At 55.6% G+C, this 20,348-nt stretch overlaps 1 protein-coding gene across 1 annotated transcript in view; it reads right to left on the reverse strand.

Annotated features, from left to right (window-relative positions):
* Positions 1–20,348, reverse strand: part of PKD1 (polycystin 1, transient receptor potential channel interacting) — a 77,338-nt gene that overhangs the window by 22,320 nt on the left and 34,670 nt on the right. Inside the window, exons 6-18 of the mRNA XM_064726449.1 lie at positions 19,309–19,492; positions 15,906–16,120; positions 14,782–14,894; positions 14,576–14,702; positions 13,440–13,717; positions 12,150–12,878; positions 10,990–11,121; positions 9,414–9,589; positions 8,900–9,033; positions 4,755–8,377; positions 3,643–3,789; positions 2,085–2,228; positions 940–1,219 (exon numbers count right to left, since the gene is read on the reverse strand). Of these exons, the coding sequence (XP_064582519.1) occupies positions 940–1,219; positions 2,085–2,228; positions 3,643–3,789; positions 4,755–8,377; positions 8,900–9,033; positions 9,414–9,589; positions 10,990–11,121; positions 12,150–12,878; positions 13,440–13,717; positions 14,576–14,702; positions 14,782–14,894; positions 15,906–16,120; positions 19,309–19,492 (6,282 nt within the window). The remainder of the gene's footprint in view (positions 1–939; positions 1,220–2,084; positions 2,229–3,642; positions 3,790–4,754; positions 8,378–8,899; positions 9,034–9,413; positions 9,590–10,989; positions 11,122–12,149; positions 12,879–13,439; positions 13,718–14,575; positions 14,703–14,781; positions 14,895–15,905; positions 16,121–19,308; positions 19,493–20,348) is intronic.

Raw genomic sequence — 20,348 nt, forward strand, 5'->3', positions numbered from 1 at the left:
CCCCAGCCCTGCCAGCCTGCAGGGGAACACAGGGAGCTGTGACAGGGCCATGGGGAGCTGCAGACACTGCTCTGGAGGAGTTGGCACTGCCCCTGCTCCTGTTCCTGCTCCTTCCCCTGCCCCAGCTCCTGCCCCTGCCCTCCCCAGAAGGGTCCCATCCTGCTCAGCCCTGCAGCACAAACGGGGTTTGGAGCGACCCAGACGGGCACAGTCACTGTGTCTGTCACTTCAGCTAAAAAACAATCACTAAGAGCTGAAATTCCCACCATTCCAAGGAGGAACTGATTCCAGGGTTATTCTGGATAGCTCAAAACACACCCAAGTTAGAACCCCAGACCCTGACCACGTTTCTGCTGCTCCCCCAGTCTGGTGCCCAGCCCCTGGAGGCAGCAGGGCTCATCCCCTCCCAGCGTGGCTTCCCGGCACTGTGCACAAACAGCTCTAATCTCCACCACGGATCATTTGGGGAAATCTGGTTTCCAGAGGCACTTAGTCCTTGGCCCAAGGCTACGGGACATCGGCCAGGCCACTTTTCCAACGCTGGGCTCGCTGCTGCTGTCTCTGCAGCTGGTTGGGAAGGTGGCTCTGGTGGGAACATCCAGCCCACACAGCAGAGACGGCCCCACTGCTTCATCTGCTGATTCTTCCCACATACTGTGACTCAGTTTTGGGCACCATCTTCATTTTCCTGCACTGAAATACCCAGTCCCTTCCACAAGAACTGGCCTGGCCTGGATACCATCATTCACCTACGTGAGTTAGGAATTTTTAAACTGCCTGCCTGCTCTGGGGAGCTCCACAATCTGGGCACACAAAGCTGCTCGTGGTCCAAACCACTGCTGAGCCCAGCCCTGGCCAGCAGCACCCCGGGGCAGCAGTTTGGGGTGAAGGGAACCTCTGTGGCAGGAGCAGGGGGTGATGAGGAGCAGGGGCTCTCACCTGCACACTCGAAGTGCACCTTGGTCTCCAGCGCCCGCAGGGGCCCCTCGGGGGACAGGCGGCAGGAGCCCCCCACCGGGGGCTGGTTGGGCAGCAGGTCGATGGAGGCAAAGCCCTCCTCCCCCGTGGTGAGGTCTGTGATGTGCAGGGTGAAGGTGTAGCCCTCGCCGTCCCGCAGGGCTCCCGGCCTCAGCACCAGGTTCATGCCCGTGTCGCCGGTGGACGTGGTTGTTCTGTCCAGGATGAGGGACTTGTTCTTGAAGCTGTGAGCTGCCCACCTCTGCAGGGGGAAGGACACCAGAGGTTCGGTTTGAAGCTCAAGCTATGTCCTTAAAATGTTTTCAGATTGAGTCTTTTATAAAAAGTAACAGATTTCTAGTGGGAGCGTCTGCCAAATTTGCAGTTGATAATTCAGCTTTAGTCTTGTGTGCTACAGCAACAAGAACTGGAACTTTTCCAAAATGTCTGGTGGGAATATTTCCACTGTGAGATCTACTTTAGTTTCTGGAATTACATCACCCTCCAACAGAATATTTCATAATTCAGAGTACAAAACACAGGAAATAAATGAAGGGCTGGTGGAGTCTCCACGGGATACCGTGTTTTATGTGCTTCAAGCTGAACGTGGCCTGGGTGGTTACTGTTAATAGCACAAACCTACAATTGTGATAACAGGAGAAACAGTGAGATAACCAAGCAGAAAATGCCAAGCAAGGACATGCTGGGCTTGCTGGGAGCAACAGGACTTCCAGTTCTGAGACTGCTTCACTCCACAGGCTGCAGGGGAAGCTGGAATTAGAGGAGGGCACAAGAGGGGAGACTGAACCACCTCTGCTTGAACCACCAGAATAACGGGCAAAATGCCAATCAGCAGGGAGAAAAACTACTTTACAGATCTCTTATAGGAAAAAAAAAAGTGGCTTTTGTGTGGAAAGACCTGGTCACTCATGGCTTTGGCTTAGAATGACCCCACAAGGACTCAGCCAGGCCCACCTGCTGCTGCTTGTGGCCAGGGATTGCTTCCCCTCCTTGTCTCCACAGCAATTTAGGTCCAGGACTTCACTTCTCTTTCCCTTTCCACCTCTGCCTGCCCCTTCTCCCAGAGCCCCCCTTCAAAGAGGTGAAGCAAAGCCTTGTGACTTTACCCCAAGCTTGGAGTCGTTGTGACAGTTCTGGCAGGTGCCCTCCAGGTACACGTAGGAGCTCTTGCTGACCTCGTAGACAGACTGAGCCTTGCAGGAAACGCACTCCAGGGACACAATGGGGACTCCTCCCCTCTTGATGAACACCTGGCAAGGCAAGAGGCTCCATCAGAAGGTCTGACCAAAGCACACACACCCAACAGGTAAGGACACACCCCAGCAGCTGGTGCTGCAGGGAGGAATTGCTCTGCACCAGCCCAGTCTGTGCTAAGGAACAGCAGGAAGGGATTCCCAAATTTGGGGTCAGATTTAAGCTGCATCTCTGCTCTCACACTGCCCAGTTCCATCAGCGGTTTGCAACGGCCACCCAGCGCTAAGTTGGGCTGATCTAGATTATTCTGGATTTATTTATTTACACTTTTTAACTACATAAATGACTTCTGAAATGTCCCTCTGGTCCCTGGTGCTGAATTCCCAGCAAACCCTGCTTGTGCTGCCAGGCGGGGATGGAAGGACCACCTTTTCCAGGGAGCAGCACGTTGTTCCAGGCTTCCAGCTGGAATCCAACTGCACATCTCCAGACATCCACCACACCTTCCTGGCAGAGCACTAGAGGAGCTCCAGAGGCACCGGTGGCTCAGACACAACAGCAGCTGAACTCTGACTCCTGCGCTCTGTCTAAATTCCTTTAATCCCCGAGGAAATGGGCTTGTCCAGCACTGGACTGAGCCCTCTGCCCTGGCATAATGAGTGTTATGAATTCAAAGACAGTAATGAAGACATTGTTTAACATGGCAGACCCTTAAAAGGGGATGAATATTCCCCAGCCCTGCGCTGGAGCCCTGCTCATCCCGCCAGTATCTGCACATTTCCTGCGACACTGGGAGCGTTGTTTTGTGCTCCTGCATGGAAACCAGATAGTACGGAATGTCCTTGAAAGACTATCAATTTCATTTTTTTCTTTTCATCCCGCAGCTCTGGTTTCAAACCCGGGCTGTAAGAATTTCCACTTCCAGCCTGAGTCCATCTCCAGTTGCCAACTGCACCACGATGGATGTTCCCGACAGAACTGAGCGGGTGAGCTCAGCCCTGGGATTCGTGGGACACAAACAACGTGCCCTGAAAAAATCCTCCCCTAGAAGAGCTTGGAAGGTGAGAAGAGAGGAATTATTGACAGTAAAACTGAGCCCTGGCTCTTAGGAAGCTCTCTGGGTAAAATGAGGGCAGAGCTCGTGGTATGTGAAGAGCCGGGAGTGCTAAAGGATGGGAAAGGAAGTTTCCTTTCTCCTATAGAAATTTCTTTGGGAAAGGGACTAATTCCTCCCTGTGAGGGTGGGCAGGCCCTGGCACAGGTGCCCAGAGCAGCTGTGGCTGCCCCTGGATCCCTGGCAGTGCCCAAGGCCAGGCTGGACGGGGCATGGAGCACCCTGAGACAGTGGAAGGTGTCCCTGCCATGCAATGGGTGATCTTTAAGGTCCTTCCACCCCAACCACCCCATGACTCTGTGCCTCAGAGGTGACTGTGCCACACAGAGAAGGTGACAGCTGAGTGTGGTACGTACGGTTTGGTTGGTGGCCTCGGGACTCATCCCTTCCTTCCTGACGGTGAGGTCGAACGTGTACTCCACATCTGCCTCTAATAGAGCTTTGGAAATTGTGACAATTCCTTCCTTGGCACTGAAATTCAGAGAGCACCCTGCAGCCGAGCTCTGCTTGCAAGGAGAAAAGAACTTTCAAACCCTCCTTGGTAAGGGTGCACATCGGGTTAGTCCACAGCCAAAACATTCAGGTCCACACAGAGTCACTGTCACAGACCTTGCTGTGCAGTGCCACCACTGGGGTGGGAGAAACAGGGCGTGTGTGGACAATAAAACACATTATCCTACTCTTCAGGTTAGTAAACAGTAGTTGGAATACTCCTGTATTTCATCTGAGTTTCACATTTGTAGTTTACAGCAATTAATTCTTCATTAAACACCTTACAAACATTGCCAAGCAACACAAAAAGCTCACATTAAACCAAAAAGTCCAATCCCCACACACTTCACATTTGAGACAAAGATAGAAAACATGACATCGTACAAGCAAAAGAGTTCCACATTCAGTCAAAAATGCTGCTGAGGTGGATTCCCATGGGGATTTGCCAGGAAGGTCTCCTTGCCCTTCCATCACTGCAGGGTCAGATCCCTGCAGCACAAGGACAGTGACCTGCTAGTGACCACAAGCTGTGGTCACTCAACCTCTGCAAAGTCTAACTTTGTCCCCTGGTGGCATTAGAGGCATTTAACTGTTACTGGGGGAGGGACCAGAGCCCTGAGCTCCCAGGCTGCATCAGCAGCTCCGAAACACTCTCAGTGCACAGCAACAGCAGCACTGACAGTGGGGAGCAGAGGAAAATGCCATGGAAGCAGCAATGCTCATGCTTCCCTCCCAGAGCCAGCCCTTCTGCCCTGCCCAGGTGCACTGCACCACACCTCACATCTATTTCTGCATCATCATCCTGAGCTGGGAACTGAACCTTTGCAACCCTCCTGCCAGAGCAGGAGAGCATGTTAAAGCATCTCTGTTAAAGATGCTCACAAAAGCTTCCCTCGACACTGTTTCACCCCAGACAAGTTTGTGGTGGAGCTGGAGGTCCCAAATGGTCACTGTGGCTGGGCAAGGCTGCTCTTACCTTGGAGGAGGATGTGCAGGACCACTCATACAACAGCGGGGTCTGTTCCCCATCATCCAAGTTCGGGTCGTAGGATTTCTCCCCATCCAGGATTAAGTCCTGGGTGTTGGACCATACACGGTACGACCCGCCATCAATGATTGGGACCAGCTTGCTCGGGATCACAGTCACGTTGGCAAAGATGCTTTTGGACAGCGGGGTGTCTCCAAAGGAGACGATAAACATGAAGCAGTAGTTCCCAACTTCCAGGCCGAGCTTTGGGATGACCAGCTGGGGCCTGTTCACGTCGACGTTGGGCAGCCGGATCCTGCTGGAGTCATCCAGGTTCATGCAGCTGGGTGCTCTGTAGATCTCCCACAGGTGCTCTGTCTGGTACTTGAAGCACCCTCGGAGGTCAATCTGTGCCTCCAGGTAGTTCCTCTGCGATCTCTTCATAACCACCTGCGGTGGCAGGGCCAGCTCCACCTCGGGCTCCTCGCACTCCAGGACTTTGACGGTGACAGTGAGCTGGGCTATGAAGAAGCTGATGAGATTGGTGGCATTCACCTCCACCAGGTAATCCCCGGGGCTCAGGTAGGAATAGTTGGCCACTGCAACCCTGGTGGTTTGAGTGGAAGAGCCATCCCCAAAGCTCCACAAGAACTCAACGCTCCTGCTGCTGGGCAGCACCACAGCTTCAAACAGCGCTGTCCTGTTGACAAAGGCATTGGTGGCACTGAGGGACACCTGCACTATGGGGTCCTGCACCTGGATGGTTCTGGTGATGTTGACACTTCCCAAGTCATTGAAGGCAGTGAGGTGGATCTCCAGCAGCCCTGCAGCTTCTGGAGCATAGGACACTCTGTCTCCTGACGCAGCAACCACGGAGCGGCCTCGCTCCTTCCACAGGCAGAACTGCCAGGAGAAGGACACGCGGGAGCCGCTGCCCACGCGGGCACTGAAGCTCTTCTCCGTGCCCGTGGCAATGCCCTCCTCGCAGCAGTTCAGCAGCCTGACGCCCTGGATGGGCTCCAGGACAGAGATGAGCACCTGGGCGTGGGCGATGCTGATCTGGTTCTGCACGGTCACGGTCACCAGGTAATCGCCGCTCTTGGTGAACTCGTGGCTGTACCTGGAGCCGTTGAGCACCACGGAGTAGTCCCCACTAATGCTCACCAGGTAGCTCACAGAGGTACCTGACAGCATCCTGATCTCAAAGGTGACCTGTTCTCCTGGCTCCACCACCTTCTTGCTGGCGATGACTTCCAGACCTTGAATCCTGTCCAGCACGGAGATGTTCCTGCTGGCCAGAGCCCAGCTGATGTCGTTGGAGGCGTTCAGGTGGACCGTGTACCAGCCTGCCGTGGGGAAGGTGACTGCCACGGACTGGCCACTCAGTGTGCCATTTGGCACCTCCCACAGCCAGGTCACTTCAGTGCCCCTCTGCAGCTCCCCCTCAAAGACCACCGTGGAGCCTGAGGAGACGTACCTACAGTCCAGCTCTGCTGTCCCTATACTCAGCCCCTCGATGGCCTCCTCCACACACACAGAAACAGTGGCATTGGTTGAATTCAGCTTGTTTTCTGCTCCAACAATGACCTCAATCATCCCAGGGCTTTGGAAGGAGTGCACAATAAAGGGTTCAGAGGTGACAGGAGAGGAGCCATCCTCCAGGTACCACACGTACGTGACGCCAGTGCCACTGGTTATGGTGGCACTGATGTTCACAGAGGCATTAACAGCAGCTGGGTTGGGGAAGGCATAGGGCTTTAGGACACCAAGGCTCTCAATGAACTCCAGAGTCCTGTTAGCAGTGGCACAGCCCAGCATGTTGGTGGCCTTCAGGTAGACAGTGTAGTTCCCAGCTTCCAGGATGCTCAAGGGGAAGGTTTTCCCAGTGAAGGTCTGCACAGCACTGCCATCCCTTTGGACCACCCAGCTGTAGGAGATGTTTGTGCCCTCTCTCACCACGGCCTGCAAATGCAGTGTTTTGTTAGTTGGGAAATACAAGTCCTCCACCAGGTCGGTGCTGGCCACCTGCAGGCCCTCAATCTGCTCCAGGACGTAGACAAAGATGCTGTCCTGCAGCGAGCTGATCTTGTTCTCGGCCGTGACAATGACGTTGAAGGTGCCCACGGAGCGGAAGGTGTAGGAAATGGTGGAGGAGCCCTGGATGGGAGTGCAGCGGTCACAGAGGATCCACGAGTAGCGGATGGCAGTGCCAGCCACCAGGGTGGCCACAAAGCTCACCGAGCCATTCAGTGGCACCACTGTCCTGCTGGCATTGACGGTCAGGCCAAAGAGCCGCCGCTTCACCGTGACATCAATGGTGGTCTCGTTGGAGCTCACGTCGTTCTGCCCCATCACTGTGATGCTGTAGTGCCCTGTGCTGTTGTAGGAGTGGGTGGCCACTTGCCCAGGCTGGACAGTGCCATCCCCAAAGTCCCAGCAGTAACTCACTTTGGTTCCATTCATGCTGGCAGAGAACAGGTAGATCTGGTTCAGCTCCAGAACATCCGTCCCGTTATACTCGATCTTTGCTACCCCAACCGGCTCCTGGACCTCCACAAAGGCCGTGTCGTTGTTGAAAGAGACGTTGTTGGAGACGGTCACTGTGACCAGGAACACCCCTGTGTTCTTGTAGGTGTAGGTCACCTCAGTGCCACTGGACCTGGTGGACTCGTTGTTGCCGAAATCCCAGCGGTAGCGGTACTGGTAGGGAGGCACAGCACTGACCTGGAAGGAGGTCTCTTCCCCAAGCCTCACAAAGCGTTTGGAGGGGAGGAGGGTGACGTTGAGGATCTCTGGCTCCACACAGACACTGGTGAAGTAGTTAGCCTTGTTAAAGCTGCTGGAGAGGGTCAGGGTGAGCGGGAACGTCCCGCTCCGGGTGAAGTTGTGCATCACCACAGGGTCCCCGCTGACTGTGACATTGGAGGAGCCGTCCCCAAAAGTCCAGTCAAAGATGTACTCCTCAGGATTCCCCGTCACGTAGGCGGTGAGCTGCACGTCGGGGTGCTCCAGGATGCAAGAAGTAGGCTCTATTTTGAGTATTTCCAGGACAAATATCCGGACAGGAACCACCTGGGAGACGGAGTTCACAGGATTCACGGCTGTCACGTTCACGGTGCAGTTGATGTCCTTTATGTACACGTGTTCCACCACTGGCACCCGACTCCTCAGCACTGTGCCATCGCCCATGTCGAAGATCCAGGTGATGCTGTCCCCAGTGTGCACGGAGGCGTTGATGGTGACAGGTGCCCCCTGCTCTGCGGCCTCGTCGGCAGAAACGCGCAGCCCCGTTATCTCCTCGAACACCTGGTAGCACTCCACGGTGCCCACGCTGCTCACGGTGTTGTTGGCTGTCACGGTGACGTTGTACACCCCTCGGCGGGGGTAGCTGTGGGTGGCTGTGGGCTGGGGCTCTGTGAGCAGCGAGGAGCTGTCCCCAAAGTCCCAGGTGTACACCACGCCGTAGGGGGATGGCAGGGCGGTGGCTCGGAAGGTGACCGGCCTGCCCACCACCAGAACATCCTGCTCTGCCTCCACCTGCACGGCAACCAGGGGGCTGTGAACCTGCACTGCGCTCAGGTGGGTGAGGTTCTCGTACTGGTTGGACACAACAACCATCAGGGCGTATTCTCCTGTGTCGGGAGAGAGCAGAACAAGAGCAGGGTGAGGACATGCCTGACAACAGTGAGATAGGGGCTGCAGGGGACACTCTGCTCCTGTGCTGTGCTCACTCTGAGCAGCCCAGGACCAGCAGGAATTACATCAGGTCGTGTGAATGGGGACCAGCATCAAGAAAGGAGCCAGTCCAACAGGTAGAGATAAAAGATTTTCTTCCTGCTCACCCACAGGACAGACCCCTCCTGCTGCCCACTCCTCCCACCAGCCCAGGGCTTGCCTGCCCATTGTCCTTCTGCTGAGGCTGCCCAAAAAGGGGCTGAGTGTGGTGGACCTGCTGCTTACAGCACAGCCAAACTTCCCTGGGAAACAGGGTTAGAGAGGATGGCCACTGCTGGAGACACCCAGTCACTCTGGCTGTCTGCTCAGGAATCAGGCAATGATTTCCAAGCCCTGGTTGTTTTGGAAGGTGCCTTGTACACCCCTCAGACCAAAAATGCCTGAGCCCCTTCCTCCCCAAAGAGCCTTGCTGAGCATACCTGGGTCTTGGTAGATGTGTGAAACGTTGTGCTCAATGACAACCTCATGGACACTGGGATCAGGAACAAGGAAAGACTTGTTGTAGGGAGGTTTGAACAGGTAGGTCTCCTGGACACCATCTCCAAAATCCCACCTGGAGAAACAGGTGGAGAAACAAATTACACTGCACAACAGGAGAATCCCAGAAATCCCAGAGCAATCCTGGCTCATCTTTCAGGTCAGGGCTGGGTTCTCCAAAAAAAACCCCTAGGAAGCAGAATGCCAAGTACCAAAGCAGCAGCTGTGCTGAGAGAAGGAAGAGGAAGAACCCAAATAAAAGCAGTGTCAGAACACTTTAAATGGAAAGGATTTCAGCCTGAATTACAGGTGTGTGACTGACCCCCACTCACAGAGATTTCACATAACTAAACAGCAGCTGAGAGGGACCAGCTGGCCCTGGGAAGAGAAACTGTGCAGGCAAGGTTAGAGGTGCACAGAAGGACCCTAATTTTGGGCAAGCAGCACAGGACTCACAGGAACAGAGCCTCCACAGCCGAGTCCACGTGGACACGGGCGCTGAACTCCACGCTGCTGTTCTGGGGCACCACGGGCAGGGCCCCCACCACGCTCAGGTTCCTCATCCTGTTCATCATCTCCACCGTCACGTTGTAGTTGACTGTGAAGTTGCTGACGTGGTTGGAGGCGGTGAGCTGGGGAGAACAAGGGACAAAGAATGGGTTTGGGGTCCCCGTGCTGCCCTCAGAGAGGGGTTTGCTGGACTAAAGTGAGCAGGTCAGGGCAGAGAGAGTGGCCACGTATTCAGCTCTACAGCCAGTTCGAGGAAGGGCTGGTGCTACAGCAAGAGGACAAGGAGAGGAGCTTCTCATCCTGAGCCTCTGAACATGCCAGCTGCCCCTCTGCCTGCTCCCATGTCCCCTGCAGCTCCAGCTGCTGAGCACAGGCACCTGCTGCCACCAAGGGGACAGGAGCCACCCAATTTCCTCAGGGGAGTGGCAGAAATGGCTTCAAGCACAGAGCAGGGAGAGGAGAGGCTCATAAAACCAAGCACAGCAAGGGAGCTCCAGGATCCTGGTGTGGTGGGCACAGAGAGGGACAGCGAGGCTGGGCAGAGGAGGGAAAGGGACACAAGAAGAGACATGACAGAAGTAGAGCAGAATCCTCATGGTTTTCTAGGCATGTAACACTGACAGAGCATCTTCACCTTCTCACCTGCAGCAGAGCTGAGCTGCTGGTTTGTGTGGCTCAAACCCACTGGGACAGACCTCCTACCCCAGCAGGGAGGAGCAGCCCGTGCCTGGGCTGCTGTGGATGTGCTGCACTGAACCCAGGGCCCCCCAGGCCTACAGCACTTTGGCAGCTCTGCAGGTGAAAGCAGCCCAGGCCCTCAGCACAGTGCTGCACCCAGCAAATCAGTGCTGCACCCAGCAAATCAGTGCTGCACCCAGCAAATTAGCAGCAAATTAGTGTAAGCATGGCCTCAGGGCTGGGCTGGTGCCTGCTCAGGAGGCCAAGGGACACCCTGAGAGCAGATCCAGCACCTTGCACCACAGCAGGGCATGACACACAGAGATGTGCTGGCCAGAGCTCAGCTCCTGCCCCACAGCACACAGCTGCCCTGGCCCAGGCTCTGCTCCCTCCTTCAGGGCCATGGCAAAGCCCAGCACTCCAGTCTGCACCAGGAGAAACAGAGCAGGACAGAGAACACAGCAGCTCGTGGGAGAAGCTTCGGCCTGCCTATGGAAGTCTCATGATGCACCCTGCATCTGCCAGGCTCTAAATCCAGATTTCCTGCCTGCCAGAGCAGGGGCTCCCTGCTCACTCCTGCTGGGGAAACACAGACACTCCATGAACAGAAAGGGCAGCTTGGAGAAAAGAGGAGAAAGCACAGAGGAGAAACACAGCTCAGCAATGTAAGAGTACAAGAAACTATTTGCATTTGCAAGAGCAGCTCCGTGAGAAACAGCAAACGAGCGCAGTGAAAACCTCAACTCAACTCTGCCTTCTCTCCCTGCTGCTTTTCCTGAGGAGTTTGTGGGATGGGATGGAAAGCCAGGGGTGAAATGGTGTCATGGGAAAGGCCTTGGCTTACCGAGAGCTTGTACACAGCTGGGCTTTGGTAGATAACGTTGAAGACAACATTGTAAAAAGTGAAAGATGGCTTATCATCTACTGTCCATCGGAAAGTCACATCTGAGCCAGCCTCCATCACAGGGATGTAGCTCTGAAAGGCACGAGAACATTTCACACTAGTGCAAGAGAAAAGCACGCCCAGACTTCCCAGAGACCTCCAGCTGAACTGGAGAGGGAGCAGAGCCAGACTGGGAGGCTCCCACAGCTGCAGTGCCCTCAGGGCATGGCACAGAGGTGACAGATCATCTGTGGCTCTGCTGCTGATGGGGAAATGCAGACCCTGACTCCATAAATCCCCAGCAGAGCTGGGAGCAGACCCCACACTCCCTGCTCCCACAGCCCAGCACTCTGCTCTTGTGAGCAGGTCCCTCTTGCTGACTAAAAAACCTTCTGAAATCTCTGCAGAAACAGCCTGGCTCTAGCTACACCTGTAAGCTGAGCCTCTGACCCTCGTCCAGGGATGGTGCCTGACCCAAGGACTGAAGGGGCTGGACAGGGCAGGTCCCTCCTCACTCCAGCAGTGCCTCCTGAGCAGCCTGTGGCAGCAGGAAGGGTGAGACCGAGAGGTGCAGGCAGAGCATCTGCCAGAAGCAGCCAGAGCTTGTACAGAGCATTTGGGGCAGTTACTGAGCAGCTTCCCAGGCTGTAGCTCTGGGGATGGGGGACTGGAAAAAACAAGACTGCAAACTCCAAGACTTGGAGGGGTGGAACATCTCTACAGCTTCAGCCAGCTGGTGTAAGGATTAAGCAGAGCAAATCTGAACACCTCAAGGAACGACTGCCTGGACAAGGCAAACCAAGGTAAGCACTGGCCTTTCCTAAGGCCCCTGGTGTCCTGGGGCACTGGACAGACAGTGACCCCTCTCAGGAGGCCCTGCCTTACCTCAGGGGCTCCAGGGGGACAGGTGAGCTGAGCTGCCCTCCTGCTGGACAGCACCAGTGCGGGTGCCACATGCTGTGCCTGCAGCAGCGCCCGGCCTGGCAGCTTAGCAGCAAGCAGTGCCCCCTGCCCCGAGGCAAACACACCCTGGCAGCTCCAGGGGAGGATAAACCCCCCCAGGGGAGGATAAACCCCCCAGGGCAGGGAAGGGTCCAGAGCAGCAGCAAACCAGCACTCACCACCCTCGTGTTCAGCAGCACTCTGCTCTCGGGGTCGGGGGTGGCCCTCAGCCCGCGGATGGGCTCCTCCACCTTGACGGTGACCGTGATGTTCTGCGAGCTCACGGCGTTCTCTGCCACCAGCACGTGGGTGCTGAGGCCCTCGCCGAGGCCGCCCAGCTGCAGCACAGCAAACCAGGTGTCGTTGTTCTCCCTGGCGCAGAGCGCGGCCACGGCCGCGGGGCAGGTGGCCACGAAGGGCACGCTGCTGCAGCTGTCCCCCAGGCAGCTGGCCGTGGCGTTGGTCCCCGAGGACAGCCTGAGCAGCAGCCAGGTGTGGTTGGTGGGCAGGTACACCCTGGAGCCCTGCGGGGCCGGGTGCAGCACGCGCAGGCCGGACACGCGCGAGGCCACGCGGAAGGAGCAGGACAGGTTGGCACGGAACAGCCCGTTGTCCACGCTGGCACGGAGCCTGTAGTGCCCGGGCTGCTCCAGCCCCGCGTTCCTGGGGCTCAGCACCGGCACCAGCTGCTCCTCAGCGTAGCGCACACGCACGGAGCAGGCTGTGCTGCCAGCCCTGGGGGCACCCACGGGGCTGGGGGACGGCCCCAGTGCCCACCCTGAGGAGTTCCTGCTGGCCACGGAGCTGGCACTGCGCTGGCACTGCAGGAACGAGCCCGGGGCTGCGCTGTGCTGGATGCTGAAAACGTCCCCAGGCCTGACAAAGATGTTCTCATTGCTGAATGGGACCTGCAGAGAGAGGAGAGGGGTTTGGGTCAATGGCTCACATTAAGAGCAGTCAGTAGCCAGCTCCTGCTGGGTGAGAACCTCTTGGTTCCCACCTGGCTGGGTTTCCTGCCAGCTGGGACCAACAGAAAAGGTGCAGATCCCACCACAGCACGGAGACTTTCACCACTCCACCCTCCTTGGCCTCTCTGAATCAAATGTGCTAACAGAGCAATCAGCTTTATGCTCCATCTCCACGGTGCTAATGCCATGGGAATAGCCCGTGGAATCTGCACAGCCTTGTCATGGAAACATGGAATGCTTTGGGTGGGAAGAGACCCCAAAACCCATCCTGGACCTTAAAACCCATTCTGTTCCACCCCCTGAATAGGCAGGGACACCCTCCAGCACCCCAGGCACAGCAGGGAAATGCAGGGAGCCCACATCCCATGTGCCACTGGGCACATCCCTTAATTCCAATGGACTTGAGTGGCTCCATCTGCCACAGGGGAACAACCAAACTCACCCAAACGCCCAGGAGAAAACTGCCCCACCCACCCACTGGTCCCAGCAGCAGCCACTGACCTGGTACTGGGTAGAGGGCCCAGCTGGCACCATAAAGAGGAACTCCTTGAGCAGCTCGTAGCTGGGCTGGCTGCTGTTGGGCTGCAGGGACCCGGGGGCAGGGCTGCTGCCAAGGGAGCTGTTGGCACACTCGCTCCCATTGCAGCAGCTGTTGTGGGATGAGCACAGGTTTGTCAAAGGACACCACTGGAAACCAGGAGGACACTCCAGCAGGGTCCAGTTCCCATCATCCTGAGCACTGGGGAATGGTTCTGTAGCATTGTTTTCCTCCTGGTAGTCTGGAAGAAGTGAAAGAGAAATCAGTGATAGCCACTCTGGTGAGTAACACTACCAATGCACTTCTCTGCTCATAATTCACCCTTTTTCCATTTTGGTGATGGCTCCACTCTTAGCAAAAGCTGCAACTGCAGCACATCCTGCTGCTACATAAATGTCCTCTTTTACTGGAAAAATCCACCAAGATCATTAAACCCAAAGTTGTCTCTTTTCCAATGAGAACGTACCAATTTGCAATCTGAAAGGATCAGTGCTACAGCAAAAGCCAGTCCAAGCGAAAGCAAGAGCTGGCCTTGACATTGAAAACACATTAAGCAACTTTTCTGAAGTTAATGTTTCCATGTCAAAGTATCAGCTTGTCAGTGTCAGAAAAGATCCTTTTGTAACCAGCCAACCCCACGGCTACAACAAACATTCTGCTGCAGAGTTAATTGTTGCCAAAACTGTGACTGTTGAGCTGTTGTACAAGGAATAAAAGGCTTTTTAGATTATCTCATCCATCAGGAAGAAATGGGCTCAGGAAAATGTTCTTCCTTGTTAACCCGTGGGGCCAGATGGACCAGAACACATTCCCCATTTGACATGTGCCTTCACAAAGCAAAAAGTACAGCTCAGAAGATTAATGAGCTTCTCCACATGGTCCTCACACTCTCCTCATGCATGGAGAGAGGTTTCTCCCTGTTATTTTCTCCAGGATAACCACTGCTCCAAGGCTGTGCGTCCCACACTTTGATCTCCTCCAGAAACAGAACCAAACCTCTGAGCCTTTAGGAGTCAGAGGAGCAGAGGGGCCACAAAGCCAGCCCAAATTTGATGGTGTAACCTCCAACAGCCCCACAGGAGCTGAGGAGCATCCTCACCTTCTCCATCCAGCAGTCTGTGCAGCTGGAACCTCACTTGGACGGGCTGGTGCAGCTCCTGTGCCGCGAACTCCAGGGCAGTGAGGAAGCCGTGGTGCCTGAAGGGCAGCTCTGGGAACTGCAGCACCTGCAGAACACGCACAGCTCTCACCTGCCCGTGCCCCCAGGGCTCCCCGGGCAGCCCAGGAGGAGCAGAGCCCCCTCACCTCCTCAGCCTGCCCCGGCTCTGCTGCCACGGCCTCGCTCACGTTCCTCAGGGCCTCCCGTGGGGCCAGCGCTGCGTCCCCCTCAAAGAAGTTCTCGGCGTTCAGGAGAACTCCTGTTTGCAAAGGAGATGTTGGAGCAAAGCTGTGAGGCTCAGCAGGGCCTCAGGCCATTCCCTCCACCCCATGAAGCTGCAGAGGGCTTGGACCACTCAGCAGAGCAGCAGCTCCATAATCCTGTACCCTCCTTCTCCTTTCAGGTATCTTGATTTCTCTCTCATCCAGCACAAATAACATTTCCATTTGCAGCGTTCAGCAATTTTGACTTCCAGGAACTGTGCAAGTTATTCTCCCTTCCAACAACTCATTATTTGCCTGGAATTTCTGAGCACCAGGTGCACCTTCTCATCCTCCCTGTGCCCCTGGACTTCTTGGGCAATGTGGCCACAACCAACTGGTTTCCAGCAGTGGCAAACACTGCTGGCTCTCTGGGGACTGGCCAGCTGCTGCTGCCCCTCTGGCCATGGCTTTTCCTTCTTAAATAAACCTTCTCCCCTGTTTCATGTCTATCCTTCTTCTCTTTCTTACTGGTGTGGAAGATTTGGAAAGCTGAATAACCACAAACCTGCACAGCACATCACACCTCACCTAATCAACTTCTGAGCCACCCCAACATCTCCCAAAATACACAATGGGGGACACCAAGCCACCAAGGCAGCAGCAAGGCCTCAGGTCCTGGCAGCAGCAGAGACTGCTCAAGTAAGAGGGAGAAGCTATTTCCAATGCTTTGCCTCAGAAATTTGCTCCCTTCTCTGCTTCTGCTGATGGCAAAGACTGGAGTAAGCCAAACTCTTCCTTTTGGAGCTTTGCTCCCCTCTCTCCTTCTGCTCATGGCAAAGATGGGAGTAAGCCAAACTCTTCATTTTGGGCTGAAGTTGGGTTTCTAGAAGTTGGGTTTGGCACTATTGCTGCAAGTCACTCATTTTGTAGTGACGCTCCGGAGGAGCCTCTCCGCGCACCCCACTTTATCCTTCTTTATCCCTCTATATCCCCCTTTTTCCCTCTTTTTGCACACCAGAGGAAGGAGGGGAGCCCTGGCCAGCCCTGGTGGCAGCAGCAGGGCCCACCTGGTGGCTTGTACTCGCAGACATAGCTGTGCTTGGCCATGCACAGGTCGGTGTTGCACTGGCCCGTGGGGCCCATGCGCACGCAGTGGTCGGCGTTGGAGGGATGGGGCTCTCCTGGCAGCCAGTTCTGACAGCTCTCCAGATTGAATCCTTCCCCTCTCTGCTGCGCTCCAGGGCTTGCAAAATCATTGAATCCGATCCAGACATCCAGGCTCCTGCAAAAAAAGGAAAAAAAAAAAAAAGAAAGAAGGGGGAGGGGGGATTTCAGGAAATCATGAGTATTAGAAAGAGCTGGGACAGCTGCCATCTATGGTTCTCTCTAAAAATATTAACAAAATAACAGCAGCTCCATCGGGGTGCCATGGGCTGCGTTTCATGGAGCCTTTTAATTACTGAAGGGTTTCAGTATATCCACTGTACCAGCAGGACCTCAGGAACTGCCCCTCCACTGCACAACATCACTCTCGTCCAGCCTTCCCCAAGAGCCTGGTGAGGGTGGGCAGGGCCTGGCACAGGGTGCCCAGAGCAGCTGTGGCTGCCCCTGGATCCCTGGAAGCATCCAAGGCCAGGTTGGACAGGGCTTGGAACAAGCTGGGACAGTGGGAGGTGTCCCTGCCCATGGAAAAGGGTGGAACTGGATGAGTTTTAAGATCCCTCCCAACCCAAACCATTCCATGATTCCCTGGTTGAGGCTGACTTGCACTCTGTCACCAAATGTCCCTCCCAGACTCTGCCCTGAGTCACCACCCCAGAGGGATGATCTGGTCACACAGAGCAGCCTGGGACAGCTGAATCCCTCAGGACATTTGTGCTTTTCCTGTGCACACCTGGGGGATTCACCACCAGCCCATTCTCCCCTGCAGGTGGGACTGGCACCAGGGCAGGATTAAAGCTCAGCAGGGCCAGGTCTGGGAGCTCTCCTGGATGGTGCTGAGCTCCTCAGGCACCATGGAAAGCAGCAGGCAGAGGGGACAAGCAGAGCTGGAGCACTGCAGGCAGCTGAACCCCTCACACACTGCCAGGCTCCTTTAGAGATGAAACATCCCTGCCCCATTTGGAAACTGGCTCAATCCCAGCCCAGACCCAGTGGAAAGTGCTGAGAGGTCTCTCATGGCCTCAAAGAGCCTGGAGAGCCGTTTCTAATCTCACCCAGCAGAAAGGGAGGCATTTGTTCCATATTAACTCCTATTAACTTCTCCATATTAACACCCTGCGCCCTCCCGAGCTCTCAGCTCCTCCACGCTCCCTCCTGCAGGTGGAAATCAATCCAGCCCTGCCTCTGCCTGCCCCAGCGTGCTCCCAGGGTGGTACCAAGGCAGACTGGGGAGATAACTGGTGCTAACTGGTGCCTCTCCACCCCCAGGCTCAGGCCAGATGAAATGATTCATGAGGTCATGCTGAAAAACGATGACAAAAATAACTTGTTCCATGAATCAGTAGTTTTCACTGCAAATGAGATTAAAAAATAAATAAGGGCTGTGTTCTGCTCCTGAACCACTGGCAGGGAACGAGGGAGAGCAGGGTAGGAAACCGCCTGCCTGCTGCCATCAGGAAAACTCAGTGGAGATTTTCCTCTTCTAATTCCAGCTATGATCTAACTGCAAGTCATTAGGAAAAAAAAAATAAAATCAAAAAGTAAGAAAGAAAGGAATAACTAAAAGACAAGCTGCTGGCTGGCTCCCACCCTGCCCCACTGCCCAGCCCATTCCACTGCAGGGGAAACAGGAGGACTCTGAATAATCTTTCTATGAAGCAAGATGTGAGCTCTCCTCTGCCTGTGGGGAAGGACTGAGCTGCCCTGCTGGGGCAGGAGGAGCAGAACGAGCCTGGGGAGGCTTGGGAGGGCTCTCAGTGCTGCCCTGAGAGTGGGGTGCCCTGGATGGTCCCATCCCCTGCTTCTGCAGGCAGGGAGGGACCAGCCCAGCACATGGGGAGGGCATCCCACTCCAGCAGCAAGGCAGAGGAGACCTGCCCAGTGCCCTAAAACAGGGAAACAGCCTCCTGCTTCTGCCATCTTCCCATCAGAAACTGTGGAAGAAGCTGCATGCTCCAAAAGCCTGCAGCTCGGCCCATTCGCCTTTTATCAGCAGGGAAATCACATCCTGGAGCTGCCTCCCCCGTGTTTATCTGCATGGATTAATAAAATAAACACATGGGCTGGAGGGGGCTGGGGAGCAGAGGCTGTGGGGCAGCAGCTGGGGAACAGCCTGGTGGGTCCAGCAGCTCCACACGCGATTGCTGCACATCCCAGGGGCCATGGCCAGCTCAGTGTGACATCCCAGCAGCCATGGCCAGCTCAGTGTGACATCCCAGCTCCTTGTCACATCCCAGCAGCCATGGCCAGTCAGTGTGACATCCCAGCCATGCACCCATGTCAATCCCAGCAGCCATGGCCAGTCATGTGACATCCCATGCCAGCCACATCCAGAGCCACGCCAGGTCATGACATCCAGCCTGCCACATCCCAGCACCCATGGCCAGCTCTGTCACATCCCAGGGCCATTGCCAGCTCGTGTGAATCAGCAGGCCATGGCCAGCTCAGTGTCACATCAGGGGCCATGGCCAGCCAGTGGACATGCCGAGCCCATGGCCAGTCACTGTCACATTCCAGCTCTGCCAATCCCGCACCATGCCACCTCCCTGCCACATCCCATGCCCAGCTCCTCACCCACTGAGGGACAGCCTCCCTCCCCAGAGCAGAGAACACGTTTGCACTCTGAGTTTGCAGCCCCGTGTGAGGGAACAGGGCAGGGGCATGGTTTGGGAAGAAGGAGCTGCCAGCCCTGGAGCCGGAGCGCTCACAGCCCACGTCACACGCAGCTGCTCCCCTCCATGTGCTTTCTGGGATGTGTTTGTGAGGAGCCCATCTCGCACAGCTGCAGCTGGGAGTGCTGACAAGGGCTGTGGGAGCTCTCCTGGTTGTGCTCCCTCCCCCGGCATGGCTGGCTGGAGAAAGGGCGCTTGGAGGGACGGTTTAATCAAAGGCTGACACTTGCAGCACTCTCTGTTTATAAAGGCCAGTGCTGAGGTGGAACAGATGCTGCTGCAGAGGAGCACTGCTGCTTGCCAGGGCGAGACACAGGAGGGGAAAGGGTCTGGGCTCTGGGCTGCAGCCGTGTCTAAGGGCACAGGATCCCTTTTCACATTTCAGAGGCACCCACGGGCACAAACACAGGGCACACAAAGCCCTCCAATCCCTCAATTCCCAGTGTGATTCTTCCCATTCCTCTTCTTCCCTCCAGAGCCTTTACGGAAAGAATCCAAGTCCAGAAGGGCTCGAGCTCTGCTCATTCCCCCTCTCTGTTCAGCAGCCTCACCCCCTCCATCTCCTCATACCCACCAGACCCCTCAGGAAGCCAAACCCCGTGCCCAGGTGATGCCAGCCCTTCCCCTGCCCACTCACCTGATGACATGAGCAACCAGGAAGCTCTGGATGTCGGGGCTGCTGACAAAGGCCAGGTCCCCGTTGCCCAGCTCCTGGCAGTGCCGCTGCGCCTCCAGCCACTCCGCCTTCTCCACCACCAGCTGGTAGCAGTGGTTGTTCCCCGGGAAAACCAGGCCCTCAGGGGGGCACATGGGGTGAACTGCTGCAGAAAGAACACAGGGGTGAGGTCCTCTCTGTGGGCCACACAGCTATGGAATGTGCCAGCCCTGGAGCCAACAAACCCCGTGGCTGTTAAAGCACAGAACACAGCTCAGCCAGGGACACAGCACACCCAGAGGAGCCAGCCCTCACTGGGACTGCAGGCAGAGGGGACCCAGGAGGCAGTGCCACTGTTCCAGATTTGCAAGGCAAGATGTATTCTATCACCACCTGTATGGCAGATTATCTTTTGTCAAGTGGGCAGTTTGCCTTATCTCTCTGAGTGACCACAATCACTCCTCCCTCGGGAGGGGACATTGCTGATAACAGACTATTGAATGTCACTGCATGGCTGATAAGAACTACAGCATCCCATTGGGAGATGCTCCGCCCAGAGGGAGGAGCCAAGCATTCCTACCCGGATATAATCCAGAGGTTTTGAGACACCAGCACGGCTTTCTCTACAGGATTCCCCAGAGGAACAGCAGCTGCCTCTTCTTCCACTGGATCTTCAGAGGAAGAATACATCCTTCTCTACAGATCCCCCTGCTCCAACAGAACCACCCCTGACACTGCAGGAGGGCTGAGCCACAATTCCAATGGCACTGCCACCAACACCCTGACACCAGGGTGTCAGGTTGGGTTCTGACTCTGTCAGTGTTGTTCTCGTGTACTGCATTGTTTATTTTATCCTTTTATTTTCTTCCCTATTAAAGAACTGTTATTCCCTGCTCCCATATCTTTGCCTGAGAGCCCCTTAATTTAAAATTCATAGCAATTCAGAGGGGTGGGGAGGGATTCCATTCTCCATTCCAGGGGAGGCTCCTGCCTTCCTTCGCAGCCTCCTGTCTTTCCAAACC

The sequence above is a fragment of the Zonotrichia leucophrys genome, chromosome 14 (assembly GCF_028769735.1).
Source record: "Zonotrichia leucophrys gambelii isolate GWCS_2022_RI chromosome 14, RI_Zleu_2.0, whole genome shotgun sequence".
Lineage (NCBI taxonomy): Eukaryota > Metazoa > Chordata > Aves > Passeriformes > Passerellidae > Zonotrichia > Zonotrichia leucophrys.